We start from the raw sequence: 14,388 nt of genomic DNA on the forward strand, positions 1-14,388 counted from the left end.
CAGATTAGGTGCTTAAATAATTTATGTTAAACAGCGTCATTTTTAATATATTGTCTGAATAAATACTTCCATCTATTTCACACCATCAAAGAATATCAAATATGAAAAATCTGGATCTCTGGACAAGTCATTTTATCACTCTGAGATTAACAGATTTCCTTAATATAATAAATATTTCAAAATGCGGAACTTGCTTAATAATCATCTCCTTAAAGAGTGGGGCTTTTTTAATCTACTCAGCCAAGCAGGACCATTTCCAACTGTATGAGACTCCACTCAGATGTCTTTAGGAGAAAGAGATTATATCCACTTCCAAGATCATAGAATCATAGAGTCACAAGGTTGGAAAGGACCTACAAGATTATGTAGTCCAACCGTCCACCCATTACCGTAGCTATCACAAGAGACTAATCCATCTCTTGTAGCTCCTCGTCCATCTGGTTAGCCGTATATGTTACCCAGTGCAAACAATCATTGTCTTGGCAAAATTTAGAAAGCAAGGATGTGGTCACCCACAAATTAATAACTGGAAGTGTCAAGCTAATTTAGTGAATTAACTCAAGCTAAAGCGCAAATGTATATAGAGGCTGAAGTTATGCATTGTTACTTTGGCTAACAGTATGATATCCAACACTCTTTATTTATTTTTAATTACCAAGAGTATATTTTGGAGATTTTATTCAATAAAAAGTTAATGAGGAGATAAAAAATGTTATATTAAATTATATTAAATTATATTGATGTATATTAAATCAACTCCTCCACCAAACATTTCACTTTTTCCCCCCTGTTCTGTGCTACGGAGCAGTTCAGGCCATCTGTTAATGTAATTATCAGACACTTCATTACATCCCTTTTTTGATAAGGCGTTTCTGTTAAGTAAATACTTCTCACTTAGATGTTTCTTTCTTTGTCTTGTACTTTCATAGCTAGGGATTAGCAACTTCTAAAGGGACTGCAATAAGAAAGCCAACTAAAACGTGGCATAGCATGATGTCCTTGATTAGGCACTGTAAAAAGAGGAAATTAAGGATGAGAGTCACAGCTTGCTACTCTATATTCAATTAGATCTGTCTTATATGTGGCTAAGGTTCATGCAGGATGTGCAGTTATCTAGTACAGCCTTATCCTGGCAGCAGAACAATTAGAATGCAAAACATAACTTAAAACAGCCTCTGGCAATATTTTTTCTTTTGGTTGTGACATCTTCAGCAGACTTAAAACAGAACTCATCAGATTGTATCCCATGTTGGAATTCCAAACTCATATTCTGAAACTCAATGCAGCTTTTAAAATGCTTAATGATGTGAGAATTGAATATTGTGTGACCGAAGAAAACAAGTCGAAAATGGCTTTGATCCACACACATGTACAAAAACTAACAGAAAAAATAAATGCTATATTCAGACACCTCATTCTAAAAGTGATCCCTGTTCTGTGATGAACAAAAAGTAGACTAATAGCTCAACTAATAGGTCGATAATATGCTCAAGGTATGTGATACTCAGGCACACTGACAATTATAATGAATCTTGCATGTCTCCCTTCTTTCATGTGATGTGGTTTTAGTGGAGATTATGACATTTTGTCAGTTTTATCCTACCAACAGTAATCATCTTTTTTCTTCCAGTTTGCAGAACTTCCTGATGAGAGACATTGCTGCAGAGTATAGCACAAAGTCAGGTCATATACAGATTAAAATACTTCTCTTCCTACACTCTTCCATTCGAGGCTATTTTTTATCCAGACATATCCTTAAAAAGCCTTCTTTTTTCACTGATGGTGGGTCAGGTACTTCAACAACAAGCTGAACTGCAACTTGAAGGAAACAATCTCTACATCTGAAAGGTTTCAAATTGCCTCCTGCTGAAATCTAGTTAACTGTATTGGAAAATATCACTATTTCTGACTTATATTCTTTTCCTGCAATTATCCACTGTCAGAAACAGAGTGCTGTCATAGACCAATGCTTGTCTGTTTCTGGATCTTCAGTATGCATTTGGTACTTGTACACCAGTAGACTCCTCTACTACTCATTCAATTCCTGCTGCTTTTCCCAGGATATAAGAGGTATCCTTTTGTATCATTATTCATAAGCCATAGAGTTGACAGCAATTAGGATCATAGAACCACTAAGGTTGGAAAAGACCTCCAAGATCATCTAGTCTAAAAGTCCACCTACCACCAATATTTCCCCACTAAACCATGTCCCTTAGTATAACATCTAAACATTTATTGAACACTTTCAGGTACAGAGCTTCCACCACCACCCTGGGCAGCCCATTCCAGTGCCTGACCATTCTTTTGGAGAAATTTTCCTAATATCCAACCTGAGCCTCCCCTGGTGCAACTTGAGGACTTTTCCCCTTGTCCTATCACTAGTTATGTGAGAAAAGAGGCTGACACCCACCTTACCACAACCACCTTTCATGCAAATGTAGAGAGCAATAAGGTCTCCCCTGAGCTTCTTCTCCAGACTGAACAATCCCAGTTCCCTCAGCTGCTCTCCGTAAGACTTGTATTCACAGCTTTGTTGCAATTCACTGAATATGCTCACAGACCTTGATGTCCTTCTTTCAGTAAGGGGCCCAAAACCAAACACAGAACTAGACCTCACTAGAACTTAATACAGGGAGATGATCACCTCCCTGGTCCTTCTGGATCTGGGTATACTGCTGGCTCATGTTCATTGACCAACACTTCTAATTTCAGCACCCCAGTTGTTTTCTTCCTCCCCCAGTTCTGCCTCTGTTATAATAAATTTTCTTTCAATGTTATTTTCAAAAAAGGAAGTAGTAATATACTTAATATACTTAAAAGAGAACATGATATCATGCAATAAGCTGAAGGGAGTGTAGAATATTTATTCATTTCAACACTACCCATTTAACAAGCAACACTGAAAAGCCAGCTAAACGCTTTCAGAAATGACATATTTACCCTTCAGTTTGAGGTCCACATTATGACGCAGCCAAGGATATACACCATAGTTTGACATGTCTTCGGGAATAGGGTTGTTATATATCCAGCCATCACATGCAAATCGATAAAAGTTGTCACAAGGATCTACAGACTGATTTATCTTGCTTAAGATGGCAGCAGCTGTAAAAAAAACAAGCATACCACATAAATGTTATGGTACTTTACCTAAACTGAGAATTATATGAAACCAAAATCCAGAAATGATGATAAACCAGTTTCTCCAATGGGATGCTGTCCTCACTTGCAGCTAACTCTGGCTATTTTAGGCCTGATGAATGTCCTGATTTCTGCTTTCTCTAAAACAGCATCATTCAGCATCTAACAACATTTACCTAAGAAGTAGGAAAAGATAAAATATCTGTTCAATGAATGCACAACTGGTTTATGAACAATGACAGCCAAACCTACAGGAAAGTGACCTGCTGGGGCCAGACACCTGAATACAGACTCTCTACTGTTGCCATGATAGAATTATTTGCCTGAGGAATACAGCGGTGATACGTATCAAACAAATTAGCTTACCAAAAATCATGCAATGTTTATCTTTAGCTCAATAGCTGCAAAACACATCGAGTTCTGATTTGCTGTTCACTGGGAGAGATAAGCGTAGTATTTTCTGCTTGTTTCTGTGACTACCTCCCCAACCATTGCTATTGCAGGTGAGACTCATTAGAAAGAGATGAGTCTGACAAGCTTGATTAAAAGAAAACTTCTCTTGTGTAAACAAATGATCACACGTTATAGAGATTATTGCATAAATCTATGTGGGTAAAGTAACAGAGAATATGAAAATACTTGACATTTTCTTCCTAAATAACCATGTGTTTTGACGCTTATCTAAATTAATTAATTAAAAAGAAAAATTGATTTTCTATCAGAACACTTGATAACTTTTACAGACTTTACAGTACTGTTTCTTGCATTCAGTATTTTTACATTGAATACTTCCTATGATATTTCTATGTCCCAGCTGTAGTTCCACTTCTCATGCTAGAAACTCTCAGACTTACTGCACTGAATAATTTTTGGTCTCCTATGTATACAATCTATGTATGTAGCCCCACAGAATTTTGTCATGATTTCAAATACAAGTGTTGTTTTAATGTGGTTCAGAGTGGAAATAAATATTCTTAGAAGCTCACACAATATCCACTTTGTTTCAGATGAAATGAATCTAGGGCCAGGTTTCCAGATGTGGTAACAATTGTTTGATCTTTGCTCTCATTGCATTCAATGAAAGACTCTCATTGATTTAGAGGGAGTAAAGCTGTCAAAATGATGAGAACAAAATGAGACTTAGGTCCTACCAAACTTGATCTCTTTAGCTCACATTTCATACTACCAGATGTCCCAGCTCCATGAGGTTTACAACATGCATACCTGTGTGAGGAAGAGCCTACTGATATAGAAGTAGTTTCAGATTTTGAGCCATGGTTCCTATATTGCAGACATGCCCACCTATGTAAGATCTGGCCCTAAAACATTTCTGTGTGGAATTCACTTGAATACTTTCTAATTACTGAAAAGAAACAAGAACAAAAAAAAAGGTTGAGACAGTCAACATTCTGTTCCTCCAATAGAAAATAGAAACAAACCCAATAGGAAACTTTTGTTAACCTGGATAGAACAGGACTAGAGCAGTTAAAAACAGGAAGTTGAGTTGCAGAAAATATACCGATCTGCAGTGATTTAGACAAATATCTTTTTTTTTAAAGTTCTTATTTTTTGTCCTAAATAGTAATTAAACATCATGAGTGAAAAGAAGTATGGAAAAACAATATAAATATCTAATTAAAATACTGTGATTGTGATGTAAAGGATAGGAAACAGCTTTTTCTTACCAGCTTCAATGCACTCTGCAGTCAAACAGTATTGTTGTTTTGGATGAAACTTTATAAGACCTTGGCTAACTGCAAAATAGAAAATCATAATGAGATCGTTTGTCATGGATTTTGACCATTTGAGATGAATACTGTATGCTTGATTGTTCAAATGTCAGTGCAAGCCCTGGCCCTAATGCATATCCAGCCACAGAGATTTAGAACACTTATATCATGCATTAGGTAAATGTTGCATCTCTTAAAAATTATACAGGCTGCTCCCAAAGTAATTCCTCTTACTTACTTCCACAGAAATGACAACAGATGCATAGAGCACAATAGCACTATTTGATAAAGCAAATTCTCAGATACCAAACACTATTTTTCATCAGAGTTACCACTATTAATTATGCATTCTTGCTACTGATGAACAAGAGCCTTCATGACATGTTCATAACTCTACATGGCCCTCAGAATGTGGCTTGTCTTTCACATTGCTGCCACCACTGCTGAAACAAACAACCCACCCCTCGTTGTGTTTATATGCACTGTTTGGTCTCCAGAAATATTCAGCAAGTGTTGATGAATGTCAGTGAGTGCCAGTTTTTCCACATTAAGGAATTCAGTGACACACTTTTGCTTCATCTGCACTTCCACATCAGATGACATTGTGTCAGACTGCCCCTCTGCTGCCATCTGTCACACAGCAATAAAATTTGATGGAATATTGGTGAGAAGTTTCAACCTCTACTGCCACACCACCAGCATCCACCTCTGGCACGCAGGCCAAAATAACAAAATGAGAGGCATTACTTTTGGAGCTGCCCTCTTATTTTCCCCTCTTGTGCCTGATTCCTCGACTTAATCTATCTCTGCTCTCAGGCAATATGGAATAAGAGTACTCCATGTCACAGAGTCCATTTGCCCAGTGCCTGGACAGTGAGCACTACCACAGTACAAGCGATCCATCCCCATTGCTGGTCTCTGAACACAGAGCTACCTAGCCATCTTCTGCACAGCTTTCCCTGCTGCAGCTCTTTCTGCAGCAGTGCTGCACTACCTGGTTCAATTGGCATTTTTGGTGTTCCTTCACTAATGTTTAGAATAAGCTAAATTGGCAATGACTGCAGTAAACATCCTTTTTTATAAGCTAGAGTGCTGTGTCTGCATGAACTGGCCTCTGAAGGTATTGGGAGTTTATTCACTTCCAAAAACTTTACTGACAAGAGCTATGGAATACTCAGTTAATTTTGGTCCTCTTTCAAAACTGTGCATTTTCACAGCCACTGAAATTTAAATATGATTGCTTATTTGAGTCTCTCCTGTCAGGCAGCAAATATGCAGATAATTGATACTTGGGATGAAGATAGGAAAGAGTCCCGAGAGGAAAATGAAATAAGATTCAGTAGATGTGTTCAGTAGACACAGAGAAATATCTTGCTATCTCCTTCTTTCTTTTTTTCTTTTTTTTCTTTCTTTTTTTTTTTTTTTTTTAATAACTCAATCCATAGCAAGAACAAAAACAAAAACAGAAGCAAAAGTAAAACAGTGTGCAACTGTTTCAAGGTGTTATGATGATGGTTATGAAGTTCTCTTGTAATTCAAAAAGAACAGGAAGATGTGAGAAGGTAGTTCAGCACAGGAAATTTTTAATGTTAAAGAAAACCCTGAAGGCTAGAACTTCATAACTTAGTCATTTCTTTGTGACTACTGAAGACTGCAAAAACCAGTGAAAAACAACATCTCAAAAACTACTTCAAGTTAATCCGGCAATTAGCCAAGAAAAGCACTAGGTTTTGAAACAAAGAAAGATTGTAATCAGAATACTGAGGAACAGGAGACAACAGAGAAGAGTAGGTCTCCATAAGACAAATTTTGAGCCATGTAAACTATAAATGATGGATAATGTGCCTATTACTGAATAGTTTTCCAAAAGCATCACACTCTACCCAATTCATGGGGATTTGCTTTTTCCCTCTTAAAAGTTCAATGTTTAGAACTAAACCAGGTCTTGAAGGTTTGCTAGACTTTTTCTTAACAAAGAAGAAAAAAAAGAGGGAAATTCCCAGACACTCTTTGCTCTTGGTGAGAAATGAGGGAGAATGAAAAAGTGTGAGCAAAGATAAATAATTCAAAGCAGCCCTCACGGTTCTGATACACCCAAAGAAAAGGAGGGGACTGTTAGAGGATTTGGCCTGTCCTTTAGTGTCAATGGTACTAGCAAGTAATGCCAAAGAAAAATCTATGGATCTCCCAGATTGTTCTGGGAGATGTAGGACTTGCAAGCAGAGCCAGCAAAAGAAGAAGAAGGCAATGATCTGTGTGTCAGACTGAATAAAAATGATGGAGAATTGTTTCAGGTTCACCAGATACAATGAGTTAGGTGAATTAAATTAAAACTGAAGAAAAAAATTCATCATTTGGTGCCTGAAATGTTTCAGATGACCAGAAACAGTGGCTTCCTTTTCCATTTGACAAAGCTAAAAAGGAGTTAAACACAAACTGACAAACAAAACAGTGTCAAAATGGAGCATTTTACTGACAAAATGTTAGAACGGTTTAATAATTTTCCATTGCACTTTTGGTTGAAATCTTCTGACAATTTTCAAACAAGTTCTAAAAACACTTTGGTTGACCCAAGGCCAGCATTTATATTTTCTTAGCCATTAAGCCAATTAATATTTTGATACTAAATTTAATGCAGAAAGGTCTTAACACACTCACAAAATGGTCCATGAGAATTATTATATTTTCATGTCTGGTCCATGAGTAAAGGGCATATCTCTGATAATCCACTGTAGTAAACTTCTGTTGCTTTGTATAAGCAATATATAAACAAGCAACTTGGTTCTAAAAAAAGAACAAGGTTTCACCATTACTTCCTGGTGTTTGATATTGTATTATTTAAGGGGAAAATGTTATTTTTCATGTAAAACCAATTCTTTGCCAAGGTGAAGATCCAATCCTGATTATCTTAAAGGGTCTTATTGAATTTTATTGAATTGAGGGGGGTTCTTCACACACAAAATAGTTACTTCTGTGCAAGTGTTTGTGGAATTGATTCTATAACAGAACACTATCTGAGTGAGAGCCTGCTGCTTCCATTATTCGCTAGAAAACTCAACACCATTTTCTCTGTTGGGACTGCAAATGAGGTGCATCTTTCAAACAACATCATAAAAGATGGGAGGGAAGCAAAAAACTTTTCTTAGAAATTAAGTTTCCCCAGATCTGGGAAAACTGGGCTGAAGAAAGGAAAAGTCTGTCAGAATTATTCTAACAGAGGATCACTCTCTACAAGCTTTTACAGAATATTGCTTTCTATTTACTGTCTAGTTGTTTCTGGCTGCATTTATACCCATAGGTATCTCCTTCCAACATACTATATTCCAACAAAACCAACCTACAGATGATTTCAAATCCTAGAGATAAAATAACAATGCCTTCTCTGTTTTGTCAAGCAACAGTTAATAAATCTGAACAAAACATTTTTGTTTCTTCCCAGATGCACCTCATGATTTTTGCAAAGACGTCTTTGCGATTCATTGTAGAAAAACAGAAACATCTAAAAAATGTGCAAGCATATGCACTACTTAAGTTTTCTACAGGAATTTTAGCCAATCCATAATGAAAACCAAATGAAGGATTACCCAACAGATTCCATAAAATGTGTGCACTACAGACTGATTTTCAGGAAACAGAGAATTTTAGCCCACGTTGGTCACAAACTGCCAGTCTGTAATCGGCATTACCAGTATTCATAATCTTACCCTTTTCTTCCCGTTCTGCGAAAGAATCTCATTCTAGCTAGAATCCATTCAACTGAGTATCTGAATTAAAACTCAGCTTTCAATAGTTAGACGAGCTCACGTTTCAGCTTTTAGCTCTAACATCCCCCACAAAAAAAAATAAAATAAATCTCTTTGCTGACACACTTCAAGGTAAAAATAAAACGAGGAAAAAGAAAAGACCAGGATTGTCACCGTAACACTGTGCACGGCACAAATGTTCACATGGAGCGGGTGTGCTTGGGAGGGTTACCTTCACACCAAGCCTGGACCTTCTCACTTACCCAAGAAAAGTGTGGTTCCAAGTGCAACGGTGCCAGCCACAAACACACCGAGGGCGATCCGCGTGGCTTTGTTGGCTGCTCTCCTGCTTGCTGGTACCGTCTCCCCTTCCATCGGGATAGGCTGGGATGTGCTCGCTCTTGAAGAAGTCTGGTTTTGCTCTGCTGCCGTTATATCAGGAGCTCAACTACTCGCAAGCTGCATCCCTCAGCTCTCCTCCTTCTCTCTTCTATTTACAACTTCAGGTTTCTGTTGTGAACCATTTCCTAGACACTTCCTGCTCTCTGCCTCTCAAACCAAAACCATGCACCGTAAAATAGTGGCTGTCTTCCGTGCTTCCCTCTGACCAGGACTAGGGAAGGCAAGCAGTGACCACTCTATTTACAGCTCCTGCTGCCTGTAAAGTCTCTACGAGCCAATCACTCAGCAGTCCCCTTTATCAAGAGTTCAGAGCACAAGGATTTCACAATGTTGCTGAACAGATGTTTTAGCTACTCTAACATATAGCTGTAGAGCCTTCACAATCAAAGCAGGATTTCTGACAACTTCTACAAACACAAGACTGATGGAAGGTTTTCGTTTCCCTTTGTGCTTATTTAAAAGGCAATTTGCTGACTAAAGCTCTCTTGCCCTAAACCACTCTTGCTGAATTGTGTGGCTTCACCAGAAGTGATATTCACCCAGTGGACAAATCCCTTTTTAAAGCTTCCTAAGAGCTCTTGGAATATCGTGTAGCATTTTATTTTAGGAATTTGGTATGTGACACTCTGTGCCAAAAATCACAATCACGCAGCAAAAGCAGTAATCAGCACAACCTACAGAATAGTGCTCCTTTAAGAGCTGGATTTTTTTTTTTTTCCAGGCAAGGTATTTCAGTCTTTGCTGATATGCAATGAACTGCAGGAGAGGAACCTATACCTCTGAGTCAAGTATCACTGTGAACTTAGTGGAAAGCATCTATTTGGCACTTTCATTTAGGAACTGCTGGGGGGGAAGACTTATTTGTATGGATTTCCCAGTTTCAGGCTTAGAACTGACAATCTAGGTAGCAAGGTTTCTATAGGTTTCTTTCTGCTGTCTATAACTACCTGAAGGGAGGTTGTAGTGAGCTGAGGGTTGGCCTCTACTGTTGTGTAACTGGTGATAGGACTAGAGGGAATGGCTTCAAGCTGTGCCAGGGGAGGTTCAGGATGGACATTAGGAAATACTACTTCTTTGAAAGAGTGGTCAGGGAGTGGAATGGGCTGCCCAGGGAGGTGGTGGAGTCATCGACCCTGGAGGTGTTCAAGGAACATTTGGACGTTGTGTTGAGGGACATGGTTTAGCGAGAACTGTTGATTGGTGGATGTTTGGTCTGGGTGATCCTGTGGGTCTTTTCCAACATTGGTGATTCTGTGATTCTCTATGATTCCCCATTCAATTCATAACAAAATTTTGGAGTGAATTCCCTAATATTACTGTGGCGTTCAGTCCTGTGAAGTACTCTAAGTTTCTCCATAGCTGGACTCTCGTGTAAAACAGAAGGATGCAGGGAGAGGCAGTGACACATCCACATTCTCAAAAATTTGTGTCTGAGTTGCTTCCATGATGAGTTCTTAACTGAAAATCTCTCTGATTAAAAAATAAAAGAAGAAAACACATGAGGAGAGGACAGGCAAGGTGTATCTGATGGCAGTTAACAGCCTGGGAAAAGAACAAACAAACCAACAAAAACAGACAAAACAACAAAAACAGATTAAGTGTTGTGAGTGCTTGCACACAGTTTTACCTGGATCCCAGATGGGCATAAATGAAAAACTCATTCCATCTACAAGATCATTTGGAAGGCTCTCCAATCCTTCTACATGCTGAGGTCATGCAGGGAAAACACCCATTTCTGACCCTTGTTGCCATCCAACAACAGGATGCAGAAGGCCATTCTCATCTCTGCTCAGACCAGACTGGGAAAAATGTATTTATTTCTTTTCACCTGCCTGCTTGTCCCTTATTTATACCTTATTTATATTTATATAAATGACAGAGTCAGGGAACAAAGAGAATCATGTTCCCACCTGTAAACAGTTTGGTTTGATGTGTGAATTACTCCAAGGGCATAAGCAGATCCCTGGTTTATAAACAATCACTGGTACAATTCTGTCATCAGCACAGTTGAGAATATAATTTTAAGTGACATCGGTGCTATTGAGTCTTCATGTACAAATCACTATGAGTTTCATTGGGGCTGTTAAAAGGTCAGGGTTCTGACACACAGCATGCATGGACATGCTGTTATCTCACCATTTGATCAACTTCATCCATTATCCAAACACCAAGTAGACTTCAGTAGGAAGCCCTTGGCAATTGTTCTTGAGAGTTTCCTTCAATGTCAGAATTAATCCACTGATACTGAAAATACCAAACAGTTATCAGACCCGTGATTACTCTCCATCATCCTTATATCCTAACTGATTGACACTGAATTATAATATCCCTGCTCACTCAGATTCCCTCTTAACGACTTAAAATCTGGCATTCTAGAGAAGTAAATACTTAAAGCCTAGCATGTGCTGAATCACAGAATCATAGAATCACCAAGGTTGGAAAATACCTAAAAGATCATCCAGTCCAATCATTCACCTATTACCAATAGCTCCCACTAAACCATGTCCCTCAACACAACATCCAATCGTTCCTTGAACACCTCCAGGGTCGGTGACTCCACCACCTCCCTGGGCAGTCCATTCCAGTGCCTGACCACCCTTTCTGAGTAGTAATATTTCCTAATGTCCAGCCTGAACCTCCCCTGGCACAGCTTAAAACCATTCCCTCTGGTCCTATCACTAATGACACAAAAGAAGAGGCCAACCCCCAGCTCACTACAACCTCCCTTTAGGAAGTTATAGAGAGCTATAAGGTCTCCCCTGAGCCTCCTCTTCTCCAGGCTGAACATTCCCAGCTCCTTCAGCCTCTCCTCATACAGCCTGTGCTCCAGACCCCTCACCAGCTTTGTTGTCCTCCTTTGAACACGTTCCAGGGCCTCAATGTCTTTCTTGCAGTGAGGGGCCCAAAACCCCTGAATGAACAGCATGATTTATTAGTGTTTCACTGACAGCATTTTGTTTCAAGGTAAGATCTTTTCCTAGAGGAACACAAGACCTGAAATCAAGAATGGCTTCCAGTGGTGTGAAGCAGAAACAAGTTATTTTCCAGCTCTCCCTGGGAGACTGGGAAGCAGACAAAGGGGAGAGGATGGACAATTCAGTCCCCTTTTCCAAATAGGAGACTTAGCCAAAGCAATGTTGAAGGTAATGAGAGCATGGAGGTATCCTGACAAGAACCATCCAGCCCCAACTACAGAACGCCCCTGGATAGTCAGGCCCAGGCAGTGTATGATCCTTCTGGCAAGGAGTCACAAATCAGCTGCCAGCAGCCAAATGACTTCTCTAAGCTGGGGTTTGTGGGCTTATTTACAATGTGGCATCAGGTCAGAGTCCTTCCCTCTGGTTAGGAGAGCCTGGATGCTGTCAGTATCTTATTTTGGTTTCTCCAGAGTGTAAGGAACTACAAAATTAGAGATAAAGCACAAACAGCTGAATGGAACAGCTGCAAAGGTCCGTTTCTGGCAGCAGTTGAAAAAGGTATGGAGCACATATGAATCAGCTTCTGATACTGCCGATCAGTAACAGAAGTCTAATGTTGCATTTGAGACACTTTCCTGATGTGCTCCAGGATTTAGTTGCCCTGTTCATCATAAGCGCAGAAGCAATTTGGCGGGTACCCAGTAGGCACCATGCTTAAAGCTGCTAGAACAGCTAACGGCACTCCTGGTAATTATAGTCCAATAAGGTATTTATGAGGCTGTGCATAGGCTCTGATAAACATTCATAAAATGTTGAATGGACACAGGAAAATATCCGGTTTTTAAATGCAGCACACTCTGAATTACTATTCTTTCACTCAGAACTGCCTCTGACCAAGATCCCACTCAAACAATGGGATAGCTTTGGCACTTAAAACAGTGCTAGAACAATGTACAAACATTTCCACTCAAATCCTTACATAAAGGAGCTGGCAAACCATTTGGAACATGCTCCAGGCTGAACCACAGCAGAAGCATTCCAATGTCCACAAGTTTGTCTACATGCATAATAAGCGTGTGCACACACATGCGTATGGCTGCTCACTCACAAACAAGTATTTTCACATCACCTCACTGTTTTATGAGTAGATGCAATTCTCACATCCATGGATTATGCCAGTCATGAAGGGTGCCAATCAGAGCTGACACTGATTATACCATGGGAACTTCTCTCTGTGTACCTTGGTATAAGGTTTAACTCCCATTCCTTGAGGCTTGATTATCAGCCACCTTCAACAGATATGCAAAATACCACATTTTGCCTATGTTTCACTGAAAACAATAGAAACAAGAGTTATGTAGGCTGTCGCTGAATGCTGGAACCACAAAAGAGCCTGAGGTTGGTGCATGTTCAGCCCAAGCTTGCAGAAGGACTTGTTCAGGCTCATTGGAAACAATTTTGTCCTTCTATAAATGTATTACAACAATTTCTGTATTTTTAATGGAGATGGAAAAATCAGTTCAGATTTAAAGGTAAAAACAGGAACAAAACGCATCGAAATGTAAGACCCATAGGGGTTGGAAGGGACCTCTAGAGATCACCTAGCCCAAGCCCCTGCTAAACCAGGTTCCCTACAGCAAGTCACACAAGAAAGAATCCAGATGGGTCTTGAGTACCTCCAGAGAAGGAGATTCTATTGCCCATCTTGGCGGCCTGTTCCAGGGCTCTATTGCTCTGACAGTGAAGATATTCTTCCTTGTGTTAGTCTGGAACTTCCTGTGCTGCAGTCTGCACCCATTGCTCCTTGCTATGTTGTTGCCAATATTAGTCACACAGGGCATTTCCTCATATGCTGTCCTCATGGTACACATTCAGGTCTTGCCTCCCAGAAGGAAAAGTTGCCTCAGAGGAATAAGTTAAATCTGACAGAGGCATCTAGCAGTCAGAGCATCACAGCTCTGATGGTGCCTACCAGGCATTTTTAGCACATGGTCATACCTCACTGTTGGAGACAGAACCACCCAGGCAGATGCAGGTTCAGTGCCATCAGCAGAACAGCATACAGCAAAGCCTGTGAAGTCACAGTGTGGTCAGAGGTCTATGCTGACTTTGTAGGATGAGGGTCAAAGGACATGCTGTATTCCATTTCATTTCAGGTGTTTCATCATGGAGAGTTGAATTGTTTTTGTAACTACAGTTGTTGCAGCCAGAACTGGCTAACTAGGCTCTAAGTACATACAGTGTGCTTGACAAAAAAAAATAGCACATTGCATCTGAAGACAGCTTTACCATTTGTCCTTAGGTCTCTGAATCTTAGAAATGATAATGTGGGCTACAAAAACCCCCAAATTTCCATACTGCAGACAACAGCAGCCATGTGCCAGGACAAACTGTTGCTCGATTCATCTCAGAGAGACGTCTGGAAATATACAACTCCATTGTTTTCCACTGGTGCCA

At 39.6% G+C, this 14,388-nt stretch overlaps 1 protein-coding gene across 1 annotated transcript in view; it reads right to left on the reverse strand.

Annotated features, from left to right (window-relative positions):
• The window catches only part of PHEX (phosphate regulating endopeptidase X-linked), an 86,658-nt gene extending 83,537 nt beyond the window's left edge, over positions 1 to 3,121 (reverse strand). Inside the window, exon 1 of the mRNA XM_072340187.1 lies at positions 2,941 to 3,121. Within this exon, the coding sequence (XP_072196288.1) occupies positions 2,941 to 3,121 (181 nt within the window). The remainder of the gene's footprint in view (positions 1 to 2,940) is intronic.
• Between the last annotated feature and the right edge of the window lie 11,267 nt (positions 3,122 to 14,388).

The sequence above is a fragment of the Excalfactoria chinensis genome, chromosome 1, assembly GCF_039878825.1.
Source record: "Excalfactoria chinensis isolate bCotChi1 chromosome 1, bCotChi1.hap2, whole genome shotgun sequence".
NCBI lineage: Eukaryota > Metazoa > Chordata > Aves > Galliformes > Phasianidae > Excalfactoria > Excalfactoria chinensis.